Source organism: Colobus angolensis, unplaced genomic scaffold (assembly GCF_000951035.1).
Source record: "Colobus angolensis palliatus isolate OR3802 unplaced genomic scaffold, Cang.pa_1.0 Scaffold126, whole genome shotgun sequence".
NCBI classification, from domain to species: domain Eukaryota; kingdom Metazoa; phylum Chordata; class Mammalia; order Primates; family Cercopithecidae; genus Colobus; species Colobus angolensis.
This window is the reverse complement of record NW_012113808.1, coordinates 683,117-705,730: the sequence shown is the minus strand read 5'-3', so window position 1 is coordinate 705,730 and position 22,614 is coordinate 683,117. Positions and strand designations below refer to the sequence as shown.

At 40.5% G+C, this 22,614-nt stretch overlaps 1 protein-coding gene across 2 annotated transcripts in view; it reads left to right on the top strand.

The window, feature by feature from the left end:
* GNPAT (glyceronephosphate O-acyltransferase) overlaps positions 1-22,614 on the top strand; it is a 36,547-nt gene that overhangs the window by 2,926 nt on the left and 11,007 nt on the right. The window contains exons 2-9 of one of the 2 annotated variants that reach the window (XM_011933307.1): positions 6,322-6,504; positions 14,580-14,756; positions 16,795-16,924; positions 19,373-19,500; positions 19,792-19,867; positions 20,093-20,244; positions 20,355-20,485; positions 21,758-21,981. In XM_011933307.1, the coding sequence (XP_011788697.1) occupies positions 6,322-6,504; positions 14,580-14,756; positions 16,795-16,924; positions 19,373-19,500; positions 19,792-19,867; positions 20,093-20,244; positions 20,355-20,485; positions 21,758-21,981 (1,201 nt within the window). The remainder of the gene's footprint in view (positions 1-6,321; positions 6,505-14,579; positions 14,757-16,794; positions 16,925-19,372; positions 19,501-19,791; positions 19,868-20,092; positions 20,245-20,354; positions 20,486-21,757; positions 21,982-22,614) is intronic. The other variant, XM_011933308.1, reaches the window with a different exon arrangement.

Genomic DNA, 22,614 nt, shown 5'->3' with positions numbered 1-22,614 from the left:
TGCTACCACACCTGGCTAATTTTTGTATTTTTAGTAGAGAAGGGGTTTCACCATGTTGGCCAGGCTGGTCTCAAACTCATGGCCTCAAGTGATCCACCTGCCTTGGCCTCCCAAAGCACATTTATATTTTTGAAAGTCTGAGAAGACTACTAGGTTTCTGGTGTGATTATCTGTATAGGTAACCTGTCTTGCCTAAGTAGAGATTGTAGGAAGAGAATCAGGTTGGGGAGGGAATCTGATACTTAAAAGTGGTGATCAGTTAGAATGCTATTGCAGTAATCCAGAGAAGTAATGAAACCTGAAGTAAGGCAGTAACAGTGAGCCCGGGAAAAAGGGAAACTGATGAATTTGTGTGATATTTAGGACAGTAAATCATCAGCCTTTGGAACCATTTGAATATGGTGGCTAAGGAAGAGAGCGTAATCTGAAGTTCACTGTTGGGTTTCTACGATTTGGCAACTGGGCAGATGATGATGCCTTTCATTGATAGGAAATATGGGGAGAGGAGCAGGTTTAGTCAGGGTAATAGAATTCAGTTTGGGGTGTGTTCAGTTTGTGATGTAAGAGAGAAATATAATGATTTTTAACTTGTGGCTTATCATGTCATGGGCCAAATACATTCCATGGTGTTTGGGAGAGATCCAAGTAGAGTTAGAAATATGGTGCCAGAGCAAGAGAGGGGGTCTGGCCTAAATGTATAGATTTTTCAGCAAGTAGGTTGTATATGTAGCCATCGGTGAGCCTGAAATCATTCAGCAAGACCCTAGAATGAAAAGAAGACCGAGGATGGGTAACCCCTGGTGTGCCATAATCCAGATGATGACTTCCTGTTAAAGTCCAAGTGAAAGATCCAGATGCCTTACAGTATCCCACAAGCTAGTGCTCTGACTTTACTAATCTTCTTGTTCACCTGTGCTTTAGCCACCCTGGCCTTCTGTTTCTCAGTCGGTAAGCATGCTCTTCCCTCAGAATGCTCATAGTCCCTTCTGTGTGGCATGCTATGTTTTCTCAGAAGTTTTATTGCTGACTGGGCTGCGCGTGGTGGCTCACGCCTATAACCCCAGCACTTTGGGAGGCTGAAGTGGGTGGATCACCTGAGGTCAGGAGTTCGTTACCAGCCTGACCAACATGGAGAAACCCTATCTCTACTAAAAACACAAAATTAGCTGGGCGTGGTGGTGCATGCCTGTAATCAATCCCAGCTACTCAGGAGGCTGAGGCAGGAGAATCGCTTGAACCCGGGAGGCAGAGGTTGCGATGAACTGAGATCGTGCCATTGCACTCCAGCCTGGGCAACGAGAGTGAAACTCCATCTCAAAAAATATAAATTAAGTATTAAATTATATAAATTTATAATTAAATAAATCCTGTTTTTAAAAAAGGTAATATATACTGAAAACTTAGCATTTTCTCATTATTATACTGTTACCTGTGCTCTTGAGATTGTCTATCGTGCTGGAAGGGGGAGATCCTATATAACTGTGTGCTACTGCTCATTTCTCCTCAGTTTTGCATTTGCTGGGGTCAGATTGGTAGCTTTAAATCTGCCCTGGTGGGAGCGTATATCTCACAAAAATTGACAAATGCTGTAACTCAGAGCTCTCCCATATCAAGTGTTAAATGGTTAAACATTGACCAGCATACTACTGGTGGTATCACTAAATGAATTTACCTTGTTTATTTGTTGTCTGTCTTTCCATAAGGACATGTAGGCTCTCAGTGCAGTCCCTGCCTTCCTTGTTCATGCTGTATTCACAGCCTATAAAACAGTGCCTGGTACACTGTGAGCTCTCAGTCACTCTCTGTTGAATGAATGGATCCTCCAGAGCAGTTAAAAGGGAGGTACAAGAAAGGCCTATTTCACTAGCAATAGGGAGAGGCCTGCCCTACTCTAAGTAAGATGGGGGAGAGATAGTTCCCCTAAGGCTTACTTGGGTTCTTCTTTGTGTTATGTTCCTGAGTGAGTAGCCATGTAAATTTACTTAATGATAGTAAAAAATTCTCAAGCATGGTATAGGGAAGGCCAATTAATGAGCAGGAATACTCAACCCTAGCTGCACATAGGAATCACTTGGAGTATTTTTAAAGAAGAATTCTGACAGCTAAGCAGCACTCACAGACCAAATTAATCAAAAATATCTAGAGGTGGAACCTGGATATCAGTATTTATTTTGAAGTGCCCCCAGGTTATTTTAATGTGCAGCCTGAGTTAAAAACCACTGGATTCGTCCGGGCGCGGTGGCTCACGTCTGTAATCCCAGCACTTTGGGAGGCTGAGGCAGGTGGATCACGAGGTCAGGAGATTGAGACCATCCTGGCTAACACGGTGAACCCCGTCTCTACTAAAAATGCAAAAAATTAGCCAGGCATGGTGGCGGGTGCCTGTAGTCCCAGCCGCTCGGGAGGCTGAGGCAGAAGAATGGTGTGAACCTGGGAGGCAGAGCTTATAATGAGCCAAGATTGTGCCACTGCACTCCAGCCTGGGCAACACAGCAAGACTCCATCTCAAAAAAAAAAAAAAAAAAAAAAAAAAAAAAAAAAAAAAAAAAAAAAAAAAAAAAAAAAAAAAAAAAAAAAAAAAAAAACAGAAAAAAACACTAGATTCGACATTGAGTAAGAGCCAGAATGGGGAGAGAGTTGAGCCTTATCCTGTGAATACCGAGGAGCTATCATCGACAGGGTTCAAAAAGTGACTTCATTCTGTAATTTATTTTTTCATTCTACAGTGACATGATTTCCTACTAGAAACTGGGAGTACAGAAATGTATAACATACCTTATCTACCAGATAAGAAGTTCACAGTCTTGTAAGGGAGGCACCAAATACAAGTTTAATGAAGTGTTTTAGAGACCATCTTGAAAATCCAATTATTGAGGGCTCAGTAAAGACTGAAAGGAAAGGATGACCACCTATTCAATCTAGGTAAAGGGGCGAAGCAGAATATGGGACACAGAAGAGGTAACACAAGCTCTGGTTTATGGCTAAATATTTCCCAGGTGAACAGTGTGGAAGGAGCATTTGTAAGTGCCCCTCTCAATAACTGGTACCACCGTCCACCTTGTTCTTCATAAAAGAGACTGTCTCTCTCTTGATCACCACTATATCCTCAGCACATACTACAGTGTCAAGCACATAGGCATTCAAATATTTGAGAATGAACCCTATTCTGTAGAGAGAGCAACTTGAACAATGATCTGGGAACACAGTTTGTTTAGGGAACTGCAGGTCGTGACATAGCTGGACTGTTGGATTAAGAGGAATGGTCATGAGGCAGGAGGTGGGGGTCATGAAGAGCCTGGGGTCATATGCTAAGACAGGTGGACATGATGTAAATCCACCTTGCAAGTAACAGAACCATGGAAGGATTGTAGATGATCATATTTGGCAAGCTTTTTCAAAGTATACATGCCTGCTAGTTTCCCTTAGGGGTTTTTATCCTGAAGACTCCCTCACTCCCATACATGTCTATGTTTATGTACAGTTGATCTTTGAACAACATGGGAGTTAGGGGCACCAAACCTCTGCACAGTTGAAAATCCACAAATAACTTTTGACTCTCCAAAAATTTCATTAGTAATAATCTACTGTTGACCTAGCTGATAACATAAGCAATTCATTAATGTTTATTTTATATGTTATGTGTAGTATGTACTGTATTCTTAACAAAGTATGCTAGAGAAAAGAAAATGTTACTAAGAAAATCATAAGGAAGAGAAAATATATTTACTGTTCATCAAGTGGGAGTGGATCGTCATTAATCCACTTCATCCTCGTCACTTCACATTGAGTACGCTGATGAGGAGGAGGTGGAGGAAGAGGAGGGGTTGGATTTGCCCTCTCAGGAGTGGCAGAAGCAGAAAATCCTCATGTAGGCCAGGCATGGTGGTTCACGCCTGTAATCCAGTGCTTTGGGAGGCCAAGGTGGGAAGATAATTTGAGCTCAGGAGTTTGAGACCAGCTTGGGCAACATAGTGAGACCTGCATCTCTATTGAAAAAAAATTTTCATTTAAAAATCCTCGTGTAAGTGGACCTGTGCAGTTCAAATGTGTGTTAAGGGTCAACTATATATGCATATATACACACACACAAACACAGAGTCATATGATGCATAACAGTGTTTTATTCAATATATGATGGTGGTTCCATAAGATTATAATATTGTATTTTTACTGTATCTTTTTTTGTGTTTCTTTGTGTAAATACGTACCATTGTGTTACAGTTGCTTATAGCATTCAATACAGTAACATCCTGTACAGTTTGTAACCTAGGAGCAATAGGCTAACCACTATACCATCTAGCCTCGGTATGTAGTAGGCTATACCATCTGAGTTTGTGTAAACACACTCTGTGATGTTTGCACAATGATGAAATTGCCTACCAGTGCATTTCTCCGAGTGTCTCTCTATTGTTAAGTGGTGCATGACTGTATGTGTGTATACATATATCCCCAGCTGATTCTGATCCTTTTCTCCTTCCACTCCCAGGACCACTAAATGGGAAGTTCTTGTTTTTAAGCCCTAAAATGATATAATGGTAGTTGGCTGCAGTCTATAGAGCTCAAACTGATACAACTATATACTTATTAATGAGAAATGTGGGATTTGAGAAAGTTTTCCAGCCTTATAAGCAAGAGCATTTAATATATTACAAGGATTGCAACTTTACATGAGAACTTCAACAGTGAAAAGACTTTTCCTTCATATAGTCTCTCTATATATGGACATAAAAATGTTCATGTTTGCATGTTTCACCTGCCACCCTTTTATAAACTCCTCATAAATGCTATTTGCTTCCACTTATATTCTTAGGCCAAATTGTGGTCTCAGTTAACATTCTGTATTTTCTTCTAGTACCTCACATTTGGTCTTTCAGTTACTGAGTTCACTTATTGACCAATTTTGCTATATTCCAAATACAACCAGATGTTGGAAATACAAAGAGGAAATGAACTTTCCTATCTTCAAGATAATGTCATTCTAGTAGGGAGACAGACATGCAAACAATTACAGTGTTGTCGGATGCATACCATAATAGATGTAGATAGTAGGAAAAGAAGTGACAAGGAAAATATGAGTGATTCCATCCAGGACTCTGGGAGAGATTTCATAGAAGAGTGGTGCCTAAGCCTCTAAAGCATTTAGAATGCTGCCTAACACTTTAGTGTTAGCACATATTACAAGTGTCCTGACTCTTTGTAAGCAGTTATATGTGTTAGCTATAATTATTATCATTACTACTACTTTTGCAGAAAAGTACTTTTTAAAAAATTAACAATTCAGAAGTCATTGGTAGCCTTGTAAAGAGCAGTTTCAAGGGCTGATTGGTTAGAAGCTGAATGGCAGGGGCTGAGTAAGAAATAAAAAATTTGTCGTCACAGGCCAGGCACAATAGCTCACACCTGTAATCCCAGCACTTTGGGAGGCCAAGGCAGGAGGATTGCTTGAGCCAGGAGTTTGAGACCAGCCTGGGCAACAGAGCAAGACTGTACCTCATTATTATTATTATTATTTTATTTTGTAGAGATGGGGTCTTGAATGCCTGGCTTCAAGCAGTCCTCCTGCATCAGCCTCCCAAAGTGCTGGAATTAACATGCATGAGCCACCATGCCCAGCCAAGACTCTGTCTCTACAAAAAAAAATTAAGAATTAGCTGGGCTGGGTGGTATGCACTTGTAATCCTAGCTACTCGAGAGGCTGAGGCAGGAGGGAGGACTGCTTTAGGAGTTCAAGGCTGTAGTGAGCTATATAATGGTGTCACTCTACTCCAGCCTGAGCAAGAGAATGAGATCTTGTCTCAAGGAAAAAAAAAAAAAAGAAGAAGAAAAGAAAGTTATCACAGTAAGGTACTGCTCAATAGTACCTTATTGGAGCGCTTGTTTCTTGAGTGATTTTTCCTTTTGTTTGCACCCATATGGTTTTTTATTTTATATAATTTGGGTTTCAAATGTATGTTTTAATGTAATTTTAAAAGCTAAGCAGAGGTAAACGAAACAAGTTTATCAGTGTGGCAGATAAAGCCATGTAAAGTTGACCAGATTACTCTAGGGCTTAATGTCTCATCTTTGCTGTCTTCATTAAATTTCCCGAAGAGGTACTGGCAATGGTAGCAATCAGAAGTGTAATAAAATATTATGATAAGTCAGTATCAATTTATTGATCCTAATTTTCTTTACATCTCTTTTTCTTACTATGCGAAAATCTAACATCAGAACACTCTGCTCCTTTTCATATGTCAAAGATGAAGCCTTACCAATGTAGTCTTTAATCTGTCCTGATTTATTTTACAGTATGTGCTCATAACTTTCTTGCCTTATCCACAGAAGGAGCTCAAAAAGTGGGATGAGTTTGAAGATATTCTAGAAGAGAGGAGGCATGTCAGTGACTTGAAATTTGCAATGAAATGCTACACACCTCTTGTCTATAAGGGAATTACTCCATGTAAACCAACTGATATTAAATGTAGTGTTCTCAGTTCTGAAGAGATTCATTATGTCATTAAACAGGTAAGTGATTCCCTCTTCAACCATGGCCAGATTTGTTCATTGTCAGCAAGTTCTAGATTCTATAATTTATTTTGCTATCTTTAATATATCCTTTTAGGCTGAGCTGTATTCATCACATTTATCAAATATTTATCGTATCCATGTGTGTTAGCCTTTTGCTGAACACTGGACTAGAAGTCTAACAGTGAGCAAGTTGAGCATAAGTGAAATATGTCATCTGGGCATAAGTGAAATATGATACGAGACATGCTAGTAGTGGAAGCCCAGTGTGCAGGGGCGCTAATTAATTATAGGGGCAACTCATTTGGTGTAGGGAGTCAAGGAAGTGATTTTTTTTAATGAGGCCTAAAAGCTAATTAGAGATTTTGCAGGTGAATTAGGGAAAGAATATTCAAGCCAAACAAATAACTTATTCCTATGGTTTTCAAACCTCCACGTTAGCATTACCCAGGGAGCTTTTCAAAATCCCCATATCATCCCCATGCCAATTAAATAAAATGTCAGGGAAGGAATATCAGTAGTTTTTAAAGAAGCCCAGGTGATTCCAAAGTATAGCAAAGTTTGGGAGCCACTGGCTTGTTTTAAGGACTGAAGCCGTGAAAAGACTTGTACTTTTCTCTTGGAGAAGCTGTCAGTTTTCTCTGGTAGGAGATAGGTTGAGCCTATTCCATTAAGTGCATCCAATTTTCCTCATCAATTAGATGCTAACAACAGTGGTTCTCAACACTGGCTTCCCCTTAGAATCACCTGTAGGACTTTTGCAGAAAGTTTACTTTCACTCTACTAAAACTAGTTCAATATGACTAGACCAAAGAGCAAAGAAGGGATAATAATAAGAAATAAGCCTAGAGAGGTAAGAAGGGTCGTGTTGTGAAGGACTTTGTAAACCGTGTTGGGTCACATTTTATCCTAGTACAATGCAAAGATGTTGAAAGGTTTCAAGACAGAGTGTGACACGATCGGCTAATGTTTTAGAAAAACCATCTGCTAAAACTAGACAGGAAGTCTGCTTGTGATGCTCTTGGAATAATCCCTTTGTGCAGTCATAGTTGCCTAGACTAGGGAGTGGTTGTAGAAACAGAGAAATGCACAGATGTAAGGGATTTGAGAGGTGGGGTCTACTTTATTTATGACCAGTTGGGTGTAGGAATGGAAGGAAAAGAAAGAATCAAGGATGATAAACCCGTTCACTGAAATAGGGAACTTAAGAGGGAACCAGTTTGCGAGGGAAACTTAAGTTCTGTTCTAGCTGTGTGATTTGAAAACATCATAGTGAAGGTATTTGGTGGGCAGGAGCTTCCTGATCGCTAGCCCTCCATGTCATATAACCCAGGTGCTCATAAGGTCATAGGCCCACAGGTGGATAAATGGATGTGTTGCAGCCATTACTGACCTGGGGCTTGGTCCCGCCCAGATCCTCTCGTTCATAGCTTTGGGAGTATGGCATTGAATGACTGGCCTCATTGTTGCTAGCAGCAATCTCCTGTTGCTCCTGCCCCCATTTTTTTCCTGGTCCGAAAAGAAAATATTCTTCTTTGCTAAGAACTCCTCTAAGGAATATGCTCTCTCCTTTTTTTTTTTCCTTTTGATCCCCTATAAATGTCTTAAAGGAAAACAAGCATGCATGCAACTAGTGTGTTTTTGTAAGGAGAGTGAACTCATTCAGAATTGCAGTATTCTTGCTTGATGTTGGTTACCAAAGAATGTTAACATTTAGCGCAGCCACTTTATTCATGTAGACTGTGGCTCACTCTCATCTTCCCTGTAGACAGAACTGACTCCGTTCATGTTTAAGGCCTCTCCCTGACTTTGCCTGTTACCTCCAGTTTTTTTTGAGACAGAGTCTTGCTCTGTCACCGAGGCTGGAGTGCAGTGGCGCCATCTCGGCTCGCTGCAAGCTCTGCCTCCTGGGTTCATGCCATTCTCCTGCTTCAGCCTCCTGAGTAGCTGGGACTACAGGCTTTAAATTTACCTCTCATGCTCTAAGGCTGACCTGTAGAGATCTTGCTTTTTTAACTTTTAATTGGAGTTTAATCAGGTTTGTGGCCTTGGGAACATTTTTTATCTCTGCTCTCTGTTTTCTCGATTTGGTTATATGAGCTGTGCTCCTGATCCTTTGTTTTTATTGGCCTTAAATACCCTGGAGAAGCTATCAGTTTTATCCGGTTGGGCCTATTTCATAAGTGAAATCAAGTTTCCTCATCAATTAGATGCTAACAACAGCAGTTCTTTCTTATGGAAGCACTTGGAGAACTTTTGCAAAAGTTACTATTATTATCCACTAGGAGCTAAACTCCATGAAGGCAAGAATTCCTGTCTCTTTTCACTGTGGTATTCCCAGTGCCTAACACATAGTAGACATTCAATCAATATTGGTCGAATTAGTGAATTTTTAAAATTGAGGAATTTTAAAAATTGAGGCCATAGTCCCATCTACAGAGATTCTGATTTAACTGGTCTGGGATAGGACCCAGGCATCTCTCTCTCTTTCTTCTACCTTTTTTTTTTTTACGAAGTCTCACTCTTGTCCCCAGGCTGGAGTGCAATGGCACAATCTTGGCTCACTGCAACCTCTGCCTCCCGGGTTCAAGCGGTTCTCCTACCTCAGCCTCTCGAGTAGCTGGGATTACAGGTGCCTGCCACCACGCCCAGCTAATTTTTTTACTTTTAGTAGAGTAGAGACAGGGTTTCACCATGTTGGCCAGGCTGGCCTCGAACTCCTGACCTCAGGTGATCCGCCCACCTTGGCCTCCCAAAGTGCTGGGATTACAGGTGTGAGCCACCACGCCCAGCCTTTCTTCTGCCTTTTTTAAAGCTCCTCAATAATTCTAATGCACACCCAAGTTAAGTGTTACCAATTTAAAAGATCTTATTCAGGCCAGTGTTTCTCTGACTTGGCTGTGCTGCTGAGAAAAATCACATAAACTAGGTAGATTGGAATCGTACAAATTCATGATTAGGCAGCACAACTGGGCCTTCCATATTCCCCAGTAATTCTGTTTCCCTAGTGAATTGCTTTTCATTCTCCAAAATGACAGTTTTAGCAGCCCCACTCTCCTTGAACTTCCAACCCTGCCTCCTCCTCTTACTCTCAGCAGATGGTTTTTCTTCCTGTGTCACAAAGAAAAATTTGAGACAGAGTCTCACTCTGTCACCCAGGCTGGAGTGCAGTGGCGCGATCTCAGCTCACTGCAAGCTCTGCCTCCTGGGTTCATGCCATTCTCCTGCCTCAACCTCCTGAGTAGCTGGGACTACAGGCGCCAGCCACCATGCCCGACTAATTTTTTTTGTATTTTTAGTAGAGACGGGGTTTCACTGTGTTAGTCAGGATGGTCTCAATCTCCTGACATCGTGATCCACCCGCCTCGGCCTCCCAAAATGCTGGGATTACAGGCGTGAGCCACTGCCCCCAACCACAGAGAAAATTTAAACTATTATTTGTGCTCTGTTAACTTCCTGTGATCAAATCTACCAATTTACCTGCATCTAGTACTCATTATTTTCTCCTGTTAAAATAAAAGGAAGCCCTTCTGTTTGAGTTTAATCCCTACCCTATTCTTTTGTTCTGAATTCCACCCCCTCCCTCATCCTCAGGAACTTTGCTGTCCTATCGCTTCGTATTCCTTCAACTACTTCTTTGTTAGCTCTTCTCCCATCACCATTTAGCATATTTACTTCTCTCCCAGCTTAAATAGACCTATATCCTTTAGCCCCATGCCTTCTCTAGTTACTGCCCATCTTTTTCTTCCCCTACCTCTACCTCTCTCCTCCTCTTTTAAGAAATTGATGGGGGGTTTTTTGTTTTGTTTTATTCTTTAGAGACAGGATCTCTCTGTCACCCAGGCTAGAGTACAGTGACATGATCATAGCTCACTGTAACCTTGAACTCCTGGGCTCAAGCAGTCTTCCTGCCCCGGCCTCCTAAGTAGCTTGGACCACAGACATGTGCCAACATGCCCAGCTTTTTTTGTTTCGTTTTTTAAAATTTTTTGTAGAGACAGGATCTCGCCATGTTGCCCAGGCTGGTCTTGAACTCCTGGACTCAAAGGATCCTCCCGCCTCGGCCTCCTAAAGTGCTGGGATTATAGGTGTGAGCCACTGTACCTGGCTCAAAATTGGCCACATTGTCCATGCTTACCATCACACTTCCTAACCCTTCATTTACTACTCAACTTGCTGGAATCTGGTTTCCACTGTCAGTGGCTCTTTCCGAGGTTGTAAATGACTTCCTTATGGGTAAATTCTACCTGTTTCAAAGCTGTCATAGCCTTTGGCTCTTGCTCTTTCTCCTTTCTTTCCACGATACCATACCATCACCCTAAGCCCCGTATCTTTTTAATCATTCCTAACTTGCTTTTATGGGGGCTTTTCCTTTGCCTTTCTCTTTAAATGATAGAATTCGTCAGGATGTTATTCCAGCCTCTGGTTTTATTCTACCCAGTCACTGGGCAGTTTTATTAATTGCCAGAATTTTAAGTACCTTCCTTATGCTGACATCTCCCTATTATAATATATCATAACATAATAAGAACATAGATAAATAATATCTTTTCCTTCAGCCCAGATCTCTTTTGAGTTTCATGTGTCTGTTTTTATATGTCTACTAGAATATCCTCTTGGAAATTCCAAAGCACCTCAAGTTCAAGATGTCTAAGTCAAACTCTTTACCCCTCCCACCCCTACCCCTGAGCCAGGTGTCTAGAGATACTACCTCCTACCCCCACCCAGTTTTCCCTGTCTCCAGGAATGGCCCCTCCATGCACTGGTTGACCATACTACCACAAATCTGGATGCCATCTTCAGCGTCTTGCTTTTCTTTCATATGCTGTCAGTCACTAAGACTGCTGATTTGCTGTCTTAAATGTCGCTTCCTGTCTATGTATTTCCACCTCTGCTGCCACCTAACTCAGTCTGCCTTTATCTCACAGAATACAGTAGTAACCATTGAAGGGGTCTTAGCCAAGGAAAGTTGTGATTACTTTTGCATTTAAGAGATGGCTCAAGTTTATAATGTGGAGAAGAGACTGAAGAGTCAGAAAAATGAGACAAGGAGTTAGTTATAAGACTGTTGCTCATCGGTTGAGTCTTATATTAGGTTTCTATGAAGGTGTATCTTCTGGGCAAATGAAAAGCCTAATTGCACGGAATAAGAGGTCAGGTTGTCCTCTGCTCTGCTCCAATCATGGAGAAAGCATTTCCTTCAAGCAAGCCAGCCTGTTCACCTGTGTTGTTGATCTATTCATTTCATTCTAATTCACAAGGGTCTTGTCTTTCCTACCCATCAGTCCTTTCCACTGGCTCAAGCTGGCACGAGGATTTTCCATCTAGGGAAAAGTCCTCCCTTGGCCATGTATTCTGCCTTATTTCCCTCTTTCCCTACTTTTCCTGCTTCTCAGAAGACTGGGTACATGTGGTGTCTTCCTTTTCCATTCAGGTCCCAATTGTAGCAGATTGCTGAAGCTTATCTAGTAAAGGTTACCATGGATCTCCAAAGGGCCCATTCATCTCCACGTTGTCTTTTGCTGTGTCTTTTATTGTTGGACACTCTTATTCAGGACCATCTTACCTTGAATTCTGTGACATCTGGTTTTATTCTGTGACATCTCACGTTAGATGTTCCTCATTGATCTCTTTCATAAGTTCTTCTGTCTGCCCCTTTATCCCTCTTACCAGTCCCTTGATTCCTTCATTTTCCCTTGGTTTTGCCCTCTGCCTGTCCAGCCGTTGTTAGGATTATCTGAGTAGCTGTTTCACCAACGTCCTTAATTCTCCTTTGTAATCTTTCCTTCCAGACTGACCAGGAAAAAAAGCAGCCTGGAATCTGCCAGCTCACCTTCTCTGTTCCTATAACCAGGTGTCTGGCTGCTCCTGGGAGAGTGGGTGAGTTATACAGATCCACATTCTGCAGCCTCAGGATCCCTTCTTCCATCTGTCCCTTTTAGTCCAGTCTCAGAGACAAGGCACCTGCTCTCCTGGTCACAGCTAGCCACACCTCTGTGGTCTGGAAGCCATCCAGTCCAGCCTCTTCTGAGACCTTTGGCATGCACCTGCTACTTTTCCTCTATCTTCAGCCTTTCTCCCAGGGGACTTCTATTTGGTCTATAAACAGGTCTGAGGCTTTAACACCACTGAGCTGTATACTTAAAAATGGTTAAAATGGTATCTTTTATGTTATGTGTATTTTAATGCATTTTTTTTTCCTTTTTTTTCTGGAGACAGAGTCTCGTTCTGTCGCCCAGGCTGGAGGCAGTGGCTCAATCTCAGCTCACTGCAAGCTCCGCCTCCCAGGTTCACATCATTCTCCTGCTTCAGCCTCCTGAGTAGCTGGGACTACAGGCGCCCGCCACCAAGCCCGGCTAATTTTTTTTTCCTATTTTTTAGTAGAGACGGGGTTTCACCATTTTAGCCAGGATGGTCTCGATCTCCTGACCTCGTGATCCACCTGCCTCGGTCTCCCAAAGTGCTGGGATTACGGGCGTGAGCCACCACGCCCAGCCAACACAATTTTTTTAAAGTGGAATGCTAATTAGTAAAAACAAAAAAAACAGGTCCAGGACTTTTGCATCTTGGGAGAACATTTTTTGCTTTAATTCATATCCTCCCTTTACTTCTCATTCAAACTTTCCCATTATTCTGTGGCCAGTGTCTTAGTTCCTCAGCAGTTCCTTTAGTCTTCAGTCCATTCAGTATGAGTTCTCTTCTGACTGTATTTTTAAACTTTTTTTTTTTTTGGTACGATCACTGTTTCAGGTAACCTCTGAGTAAAACAAAGGAACACAGGTAAGAGGAAAGAGTTTATCCCAGTTCCTCACTGTTAGCCCTGTTGAACTGAGCCCCCCAAAAGATAGGATATGCAGCAAGATAGAGATGGTGGTTGCACAACGTTTGTGAATGTACAAAATACCACTGAATTGTTCACTTTAAAATGATTAATTTGCCTGGGGGCGGTGGCTCATGCCTGTAATCCCAGCACTTTGGGAGGTTGAGGCGGACGGATCACCTGAGGTCGGGAGTTCAAGACCACCCTGACCAACATGGAGAAACCCCGTCTCTACTAAAAATACAAAATTAGCCAAGCACGGTGGCACATGCGTGTAATCCCAGCTACTCAGGAGGCTAAGGCAGGAGAATCGCTTGAACCTGGGAAGCGGAGGTTGCAGTGAGCCGAGATCGCACCATTGTACTCCAGCCTGGGCAACAAGAGCGAAACTCTGTCTCAGAAAAAAAAAAGATTAATTTTATAGTGTGTGAATTTAACCTCAGTGAAAAAAAAAGGATAAGATATTTCTTCACTACATGTAATTGGGGTGCCAACACCCATCCTCTGAGCTTCTGAGCTCATCCTAAAGCAATGCACTCTCCTTTGGGAAGCGTAAGGATTACTTATTCTACAGACTTCATTTCAAAGTGCTTGTTTGGGGGACAATGAAAGTGGGCAAATCAGGGCTTCCTCAAGGATAGAAACTGACTATCAGGCCCTTGACAGTCCTAGCACACAGCAAACATTTTGTTTCTTTACAAAAGATCTAGAGGACCATGTGAATAAAATAAGTTCCGTTTTGAGATCCTTTATTTCACTAAATTATCCTTTGATAGTTTGGGGCTTTGTGTGCCCGTGACTTGATAGATCTGATGTAGTCTGAGTCAGTAATTTCAATGTGATCTTGTATATTACCTTGTAATAGCATTGAGCCAGCTGGTGGAGCACTGCAGTAAAACACTGAGAGAAGCCACTATTTGCTAGGACACTAGACTATGGGCAGCAACTTATTTTAGAGAGTTTGGATGTAAACTTATTAACAAACCAAATGGAAAGGTGAAGTGTTTTCTTCACTCTAAAGTGCTATCCTAGAAAGCCATTTTTCTTTTGATTTCTGGCCTTGAACCTTCTTTAAATAGGCTCATTTATCTACTATGACTAGGTTGGGAAGTTCTATCAATTTAAATTAAGAAGACACTATATTTGAGTTATAGAAGATTAATTCATTTGGAACTAGTCAAACTGGTTTGAGTAAAGCTTTCTCTCTTTTTGTTGTTGTTGTTAGAAATTATTCCTGCTTTTCCTTTCCTTTTAGCTTTCCAAGGAATCCCTTCAATCTGTGGATGTCCTCCGAGAGGAAGTTAGTGAGATTTTAGATGAAATGAGTCACAAACTGCGTCTTGGAGCCATTCGGTTTTTTGCCTTCACCCTGAGCAAAATATTTAAACAAATTTTCTCGAAGGTGTGTGTAAATGAAGAAGGTATTCAGAAAGTGAGTATTGATTGTTAAAAAAAAAAGTATCATCTTAAAATTAAACAAACAAAAAAAACAGTCTTTTTCAACCCCTCACAATTTAATCAACTCAAGGACAGCTCACTTGGTCCATCAAAAGCCTAGGGCCTAATCATCAGGCCTCCAGTCTAGGCAGAAGAGGATGTGCATCTCTGAAGGTTGTTTTCTGTTTTTGGTTTCCCTTTAACTGCAGACCTACAGGCTTCAGACTAACTTAAAACTTATAGATTAACTTAATGTCAGATATTCAGTAATGTTACAAAAGAAATGCAAAGAATTCCTATATATACTTCACCTAGACTCCCTTACAGCATTTCCTTTATCCTTTTTCTAATACTCTGCTGTGTTTTTCCTGTAATTAAGGACATTATCTTATGGTACAAGTATCAAAATAAGGAAATTAACATTGATCCAATACTAGTAATACAGACCCGACTCATATTTCACCAGTTGTCCTGGTCGTGTCCTGTCTAGCCAAAGACAATCCTAGCTCGTGTGTTGCACTAGAAATCCTAGTAAGTGTTCAACTTTCTTCTTTATCCACTTCCATATTAGACTCTTTTAATCTAAAATAATTCCTTAGTATTTGTATTTGTGTTTCATGATAGTTTTTTTTTTTTAAAGAACAGGCTAATCATTTTGAAGTGTGAAATGGTTTGAATTTGAGTATTTGAGTGATGTTATCTCAGTATTAGGCTCGGGTTGTGTACCTTTGCTAGGAATACCCTGGAAGCGATGAGTTCTTCTCAGTGGGTCGTATCAGCAGCACATGGTGCCTGTTGGTTTCATTACTGGAGATGTTTCACTTCCATCAGTTGGTTATGGTTATGACTGCCAGGTTTCTCTGCTGTAAAGTTATTATTTTTTCCCTTTATAATTAATGAATATCTTCATTAATTACATAGTGAAAAGACACTTTGAGAATGGCTAAATATCCTGTTTTGCATCATACTTTACCCCTCTCGTTTTTGCACCCACTGATGATTTTTACCAGAATTAGTTATTATGTTAATAATAATTGCCAAATGATGACTTTTCTAGTTTCATAAAGAGCTTTCCTTATGGAGATTATTTTTACTTGTTTGTTTGTTTTCCTCCTAGGAAATCTCTTAACTTCACTTACCTTCCTCCTCATGCCTTTTAATATTTTGTTTTAATTCAGTCATTTACTTTCCTGTCAAATAGTTCTTCTTCCTCCTGACTGTTTTCAAGATTGCTGACTTCTACCCTGAATTTGTCAGAGACTGTTACAGTGTTTGGGACCAAGGGTGTTGGTGAGCCATGTCTTAAGTGATGATCACAGATTACCTGGCCTCTGTTACATTTAGATTTCAAAAAAGCAGATAACACATGGATACCAGTGAATCTTGAGGTTGATGGCCTGAGGAGTATATTTGGAAACTCAGATTATCCCTCCCAGCCACATGACACCCATTCACCCTGGCAGTGAGTCCAGCACATAGAGAAATACCATTCTTCTCACCTTGTCCTATGAATTTGTAGATTTTTTTTTAATCTCTCCAAGAGAAGCTTTGTTTTCTCGTACTACAACCAACCAATTCAATACAGTGGTTAACAGTTGGCTTTTTAAGTCAGATTGACTTGGTTTCCATTCACAGCTCTACCATTTACTGGATGCATGACCATTTTACAAACAAGTAAGCTAAGGCTTAGACCTTGTTAATTATGTGGTATTAGACACAGCACGTAAGATAACTGTATATAAAATGATGCTAATATAGTGCCCAACTAATATGTGTTAACGATCGTCACTGTTACCATTATTCTGACCCATAAAAATTTACGTTTTTAATATTTTTGCATTATGTGAAATTGTTTAACTAGAAACAGTACTTTTACCTTATCAGAGCAAATCGTTTATGTGTATGGTAGGAAGGCAGAAAAAGAGGATGGGTATTCCCTCTGTATATAGACTTATTCTTCCGTTTTCTGATTTGAGATGTGATTTGATAACATGACAACTGAAGTTATTCACAATGTAACATTTACTTTCAAGCTACAAAGAGCCATCCAGGAGCATCCTGTTGTTCTGCTACCTAGTCATCGAAGTTACATTGACTTCCTGATGTTGTCTTTTATTCTATACAACTATGATTTGCCTGTGCCAGTTATAGCAGCAGGAATGGGTACGTATTGTTTTTCTATTTTTTTAACTGTAAAAATTCAAAAGTTCACTGGCATATTCTCGCAGTACTGAGGTATTTGAAGATGATGATGAAAATAGCCTCTCCTCCCTGCTTCCAGCCCAGCACTGAACAACTGGAGTTACGTCCTTTGTCCTGTGCTTTACGTGCCTGGACAGACATCTGCAGTTCGTGCACACAGGGTTCTTTAGCGTAGGCTTTAAAAATGAGACTGTACTACTTACCGGGATTACCTGCCTTTTGCTTTTTTTATTTGATAATATATTAATGGCTACCTCTCTAGGCGATAAATAGATCTAACTTTTTTAAGTTTATTTTTAACTGTGATAAAATACATATAGTATCAAATTTACCGTCTAAGTCATCTTCAAAAATACAGTTCAGTGGCATTAAGTACGTTTACATTGTTATGCAGCTATCAACACCTTCCATCTCCAGAACTCTTCATCTTGCAAAACTGAAATGGTACCCATTAAACACACTTCCCATTCTACCCTCCCCCTGACTCTGGGCAGTCAGCATTCTACTTTCTGTCTCTATGAACTTAACTACTCTAGATATTTGATAGAAGTGAAATCATACAGTACTTGTCCTTTTGTGACTGGCATATTTCACTTAACAGAATGCCCTCAAGGTTCATCCGTGTTGCAGCATGTATCAGAATTTCCTTCCTTTTTGAAGCTGCAAACGCATCTGCTCAAGACCCTGCTCTCCATTTTTTCACATACATACCAAAAATGGTATATATAGAATTGCTGGGTCTTGTGGTAATTTTTTTTCATTTTTTGAGGAACCACCATACTGTCTTCATAGCAGCTGCACCGTTTTACATTCCCACCAACAGTGCACAAGAGTTCCCGTGTTTCTACATCCTTGCCAACACCTGTTATTTTCTGATATATTTTATAGTAATTTTAATGATGTGAAGTGGTATCTCATTGAAGTTTTGATTTGCATTTCCCTAATGATTAGTGATGCTGAGCGTCTTTTTCATGTGCTTATTGGCCATTTGTGTATCTTTGGGGAAATGTCTATTCAAGTCCTTTGCCTATTTTTTAATTAGGTTGTTTGGGGGTTTTTTAGTTGAGTTGTAGGAATTGTTTCTACATCCTGGATATTTACCCCTTATCAGACAGATGATTTGCAAATACTGTCTTCCATTTCATGGGTTACCTTTTCACTCTGTTGATTGTGTCCTTTGATGCATGGAAGTTTTTAGTTTTGATATAGTCCAATTGATCTACTTGTTTCTTTGGTTCCCGGTGCTTTTGGTATCAGATCCAAGAAATCATTGCCAAATCCAAGGTCATGAAGCTTTTCCCTTATGTTTTCTCCTAAGAGTTTTATGGTTTCAGGTCTTAAATCAAGGTCTTTGGTTTTTTTGAGTTAATTTTTGTATATGGTATAAGTTAAGGGTCCAATTTCATGTCTAACATTAATTTTAATAGCTGTATAATATTCAGCAATGTGGATATATTTCATAATTTAATAGTTTTGCTGTTATAAACAATGTCATAATATATTTTTATATTAGTGCTTTTATTCCTGTAAGATCGATTCCCAAAAGTAGGATTGCCAAGGCATGTAAGTTGTTTATCCACTCCCTTTTAGGGTAGCCAGGAAAGCTGGGATTCAAGTATATACCTTTGTTAATAAATGCAGTGAATGGTAAGGTTAAAACTGCCAAGAACTTAAGCACTTTAAAAGCATTTTCATCTGAACACACTTGTGAGGAAGTTATTTGAAAATTAGGGGAAACGAAGAGAAAGACTATTTTAAAACTGCTGGTAGCAATCTTCCTTTCTTACAAGATTTGCCTTGTTTAATCTCTTCCAACAAAAGTAGGTTGATATTTTTACCTGATAGGAAAAAGATGAGAGCTGGTTTGGCCTGGCTGTCCAGAGCATGTAGGGCACATATTGGTCTGTTGCCAGGCTCAGCAGCATGACTGACTAAAGAAATTGACATCGTGTCATTGTGATGTTGCTCTGCTGTTGCCCGTGGTCTCTAGCTGACCTACTTGTAAATGGAGTGGTGTATGGAGAAGCGAAAGGTAACCTCCCAGTGAGCACCTGCCCCACAGAATCCCCTCTTTTCTATAATTCTATTAGATACCTCTTATATTTTTTAATGTCAAAGTATAATAATATCATAGGGGTATCTTACATTTATGAAATCTTGCTTAATAATGTTTGAGTTTAGGCCAGGCACAGTGGCTTATGCCTATAATCCCAGTACTTTGGGAGGCCGAGGTAGGAGGACTACTTGAGGCCAGGAAGTTTGCGACCAGCCTGGCCAGCATAGCAAGACCCTGTCTCATAAAATAAAACAATAAAACAGAAATGAAAAATAAGAATGTTTAAGTTTTAGATCTTTATAGACGATTTCAAGATCAAGATCTGCAAATAAATATTGTCCCCTCTTTTTTAGACTTCCTGGGAATGAAAATGGTTGGTGAGCTGCTACGAATGTCGGGTGCCTTTTTCATGCGGCGTACCTTTGGTGGCAATAAACTCTACTGGGCTGTGTTCTCTGAATACGTAAAAACTATGTTACGGGTAAATGCAAATAATTCCCAAGTACTCTTAAGCCATATTTTCTTCACTGATGTTTGCTCATTTAAACTCTTAACTTCTGAATAGAACATTTAGCTATTTCGCTTTCCCTCAAGAACTGTTCATAACCGCAGCAGTTGATTTAATCTGTGTGACTCTCTTGTTTAATTTTCACTGTAAGCTGTGTTTGTTCGGGAAGCTTGGGAGGGAGCTTGGGAAAAGGAATCAAAAGAAGCATTTATCATTTTGAGAGTAGGCAATGGGTTTTGTGTTTTGTTTGTTTTCTCTTTAAAGAATGGTTATGCTCCTGTTGAATTTTTCCTCGAAGGGACAAGAAGCCGCTCTTCCAAGACATTGACTCCTAAATTTGGTAGGTCAAACAGATTAAAAGGAAAAATACAAACCCAGAGACATCAGCTGCTACATACAACTTGACACTTTATTTAACAAGATATTCTTTCCAAGTGTAAATGTGTAACTGTTGATATTTATGGGATTAGTGTGTAATGTATGCTTTTAGTATTTTCTGTTTATGTGCCCATGTTTGCTCTGCTCTTCAATATGTTGATGAAGCATTTCTCCCTGTGTTTTGCAGGTCTTCTGAATATTGTGATGGAGCCATTTTTTAAAAGAGAAGTTTTTGATACCTACCTTGTCCCAATTAGTATCAGTTATGATAAGATCTTGGAAGAAACTCTTTATGTGTATGAACTTCTAGGGGTTCCTAAACCAAAAGAATCGACAACTGTACGTGAGCTTGATTTTAGCCTAATTGAGAGAATGTGCTGACTGACACATCAACTAATTTCTAAATTTACCGCTTTTCGTTTTCTTTCCCCCTGTTATGGTATTATTAGGGGTTGTTGAAAGCCAGAAGGATTCTCTCTGAAAATTTTGGAAGCATCCATGTGTACTTTGGAGATCCTGTGTCACTTCGATCTTTGGCAGCTGGGAGAATGAGTCGGAGCTCATATAACTTGGTTCCAAGGTGTGACCTGTGTTTTAATAACTGTCTTAGAAATGAGGATTAAAATCCAAAGGTGTGAGTTGCGATTCTGGAGTTGACCACTTCTCTTGGTTTACTTAAGATTACAGAGAAAATGATCAGAAATGCTGTTATCATTCCGTTTTCATCAGTGGAAACCTTCAGTTAACGAAGAATTATGTGTTTGTCCCAAAAAAGTGATGAGCTGTAAGATATGTATGTCAAATATGCAAAATCAGACCATGATCATGTTTCTCAGGGGAACTAAAGTGGGAAGAAATAATGCCATTATTAACAAGGATATGTGCAGGAATTGTTGAGCACTATTGGTAGGCGAGCCAAAGTATGCACTATTATTTTTGACCCTAGAAAGGATTGCATAATGGTAATGAATGGGAGTGAGTCCTTAGTCTCAAGAAGGTTATAGTTTTATGGGCAAGAAAATATATTAGGTTCTTTCAGGATACACAACACAGATATACATATGAGTTTTCTTAATTAAGAGAAATATACCTGGACAAGTAAGGGAGACAAACCATCTGCCCCTCCAGGCCTCATGTGCTTACAACATCATTTGCAACTTATCTGTAGCTTCAGCAGTTTCCCAGCAGCTACATTAGTCATCACAGAGGCTTATGTTAGTTTTTTTCCTGCCACAGGCTGTCTCTCTTTAGATCTCAAATTGGGTTGGCAAGTTATTACCTAGCACAGGGCACCCTTACTGGCTGCATCGTTCTCATTAAGCCACCTGTGTGGCAATTTTTAGGTCATGTGTGTGTCTCTGCTCCAGCCAGCTCTGTGTAGGCCTTATCGTACTATTCAAAGTGTGGTAATCCATGCATGAAGTCAGACAAACTGAATGGCGCCCATTCAGTATAAAATAGTTATTATATAATCTGATAAGTGTGTTCCACAACAGAGATACGTTCAGTGCACTACGGATTCTGAAAAGACAGTAATTCAGTCTACTGGGGCAGGCATCCATTCTCAGAGAAATGATGTATCCTATTTAGGAAGCAACAAAAGTTGTTTCCCTGGAACCAGGACTAATAGGACCCTGGACCCCTTCAGTATTTTTACCACCTCTCAAGAGCCTATTCCAGAAATGTATGGTCAGATTACACCATAGTAAAGCAAAGGAATACTGTTTGCACCTGACCTGAGAGAATTCAGTCGGCAAAAGTATGAGAAGCCTTCTAAAAGGTCAGTCTTTTTCCATCCCCATTTGTCTAAGTAGCAAAACTGTAATTTGTTGCTCTGTGCTCTTCCTTTTAGATACATTCCTCAGAAACAGTCCGAGGACATGCATGCCTTTGTCACTGAAGTTGCCTACAAAATGGAGCTTCTGCAAGTTGAAAACATGGTTTTGAGCCCCTGGACCCTAATAGTTACTGTTCTGCTTCAGAACCGGCCATCCATGGACTTTGATGCTCTGGTGGAAAAGACTTTATGGCTAAAAGGCTTAACCCAGGCATTTGGAGGGTTTCTCATTTGGCCCGGTATGTAGGTAGGACATATGTGTTGAGAACGCTTGCTTAATTTGGAAGAGTTATAACCTGGACCTGAAAAATCTATAGAGGACTTGAGCAAAGGATTGCTCAGAAAAATAAAGGACAGGCCAGGTGCAGTGGTTCACACCTGTAACCCCAGCACTTTGGGAGGCTGAGGCAGGTGGATCACGAGGTCAGGAGATTGAGACCATCCTGGCTAACACGGTGAAACCCCGGCTGTACTAAAAAAATAGAAAAAATTAGCCAGGCGTGCTGGCAGGCGCCTGTAGTCCCAGCTACTTGGGAGGTTGAGGCAGGAGAGTGGTGTGAACCCAGGAGGCGGAGCTTGCAGTGAGCCGAGATGGTGCCACTGCACTCCAACCTGGGTGACAGAGTGAGACTCCGTCTCAAAAAAGAGAAAGGACACCAGATCTGTTTCTATCACTGTAGGACACAGTGAACACAGCACATTGATTATTTGAGAATAATTGTTTACATGTCATTTCTCACTACAAGACTCTAACTATCTTGAGGACTAGAATACCATTTCCTTGGCACCTAGCACAGTGGAAAATAAAGTCATGAATCCTAGCCAGACATGGCGGCACACACCTATAATCCCAGCTACTTGGGAGGCTGAGG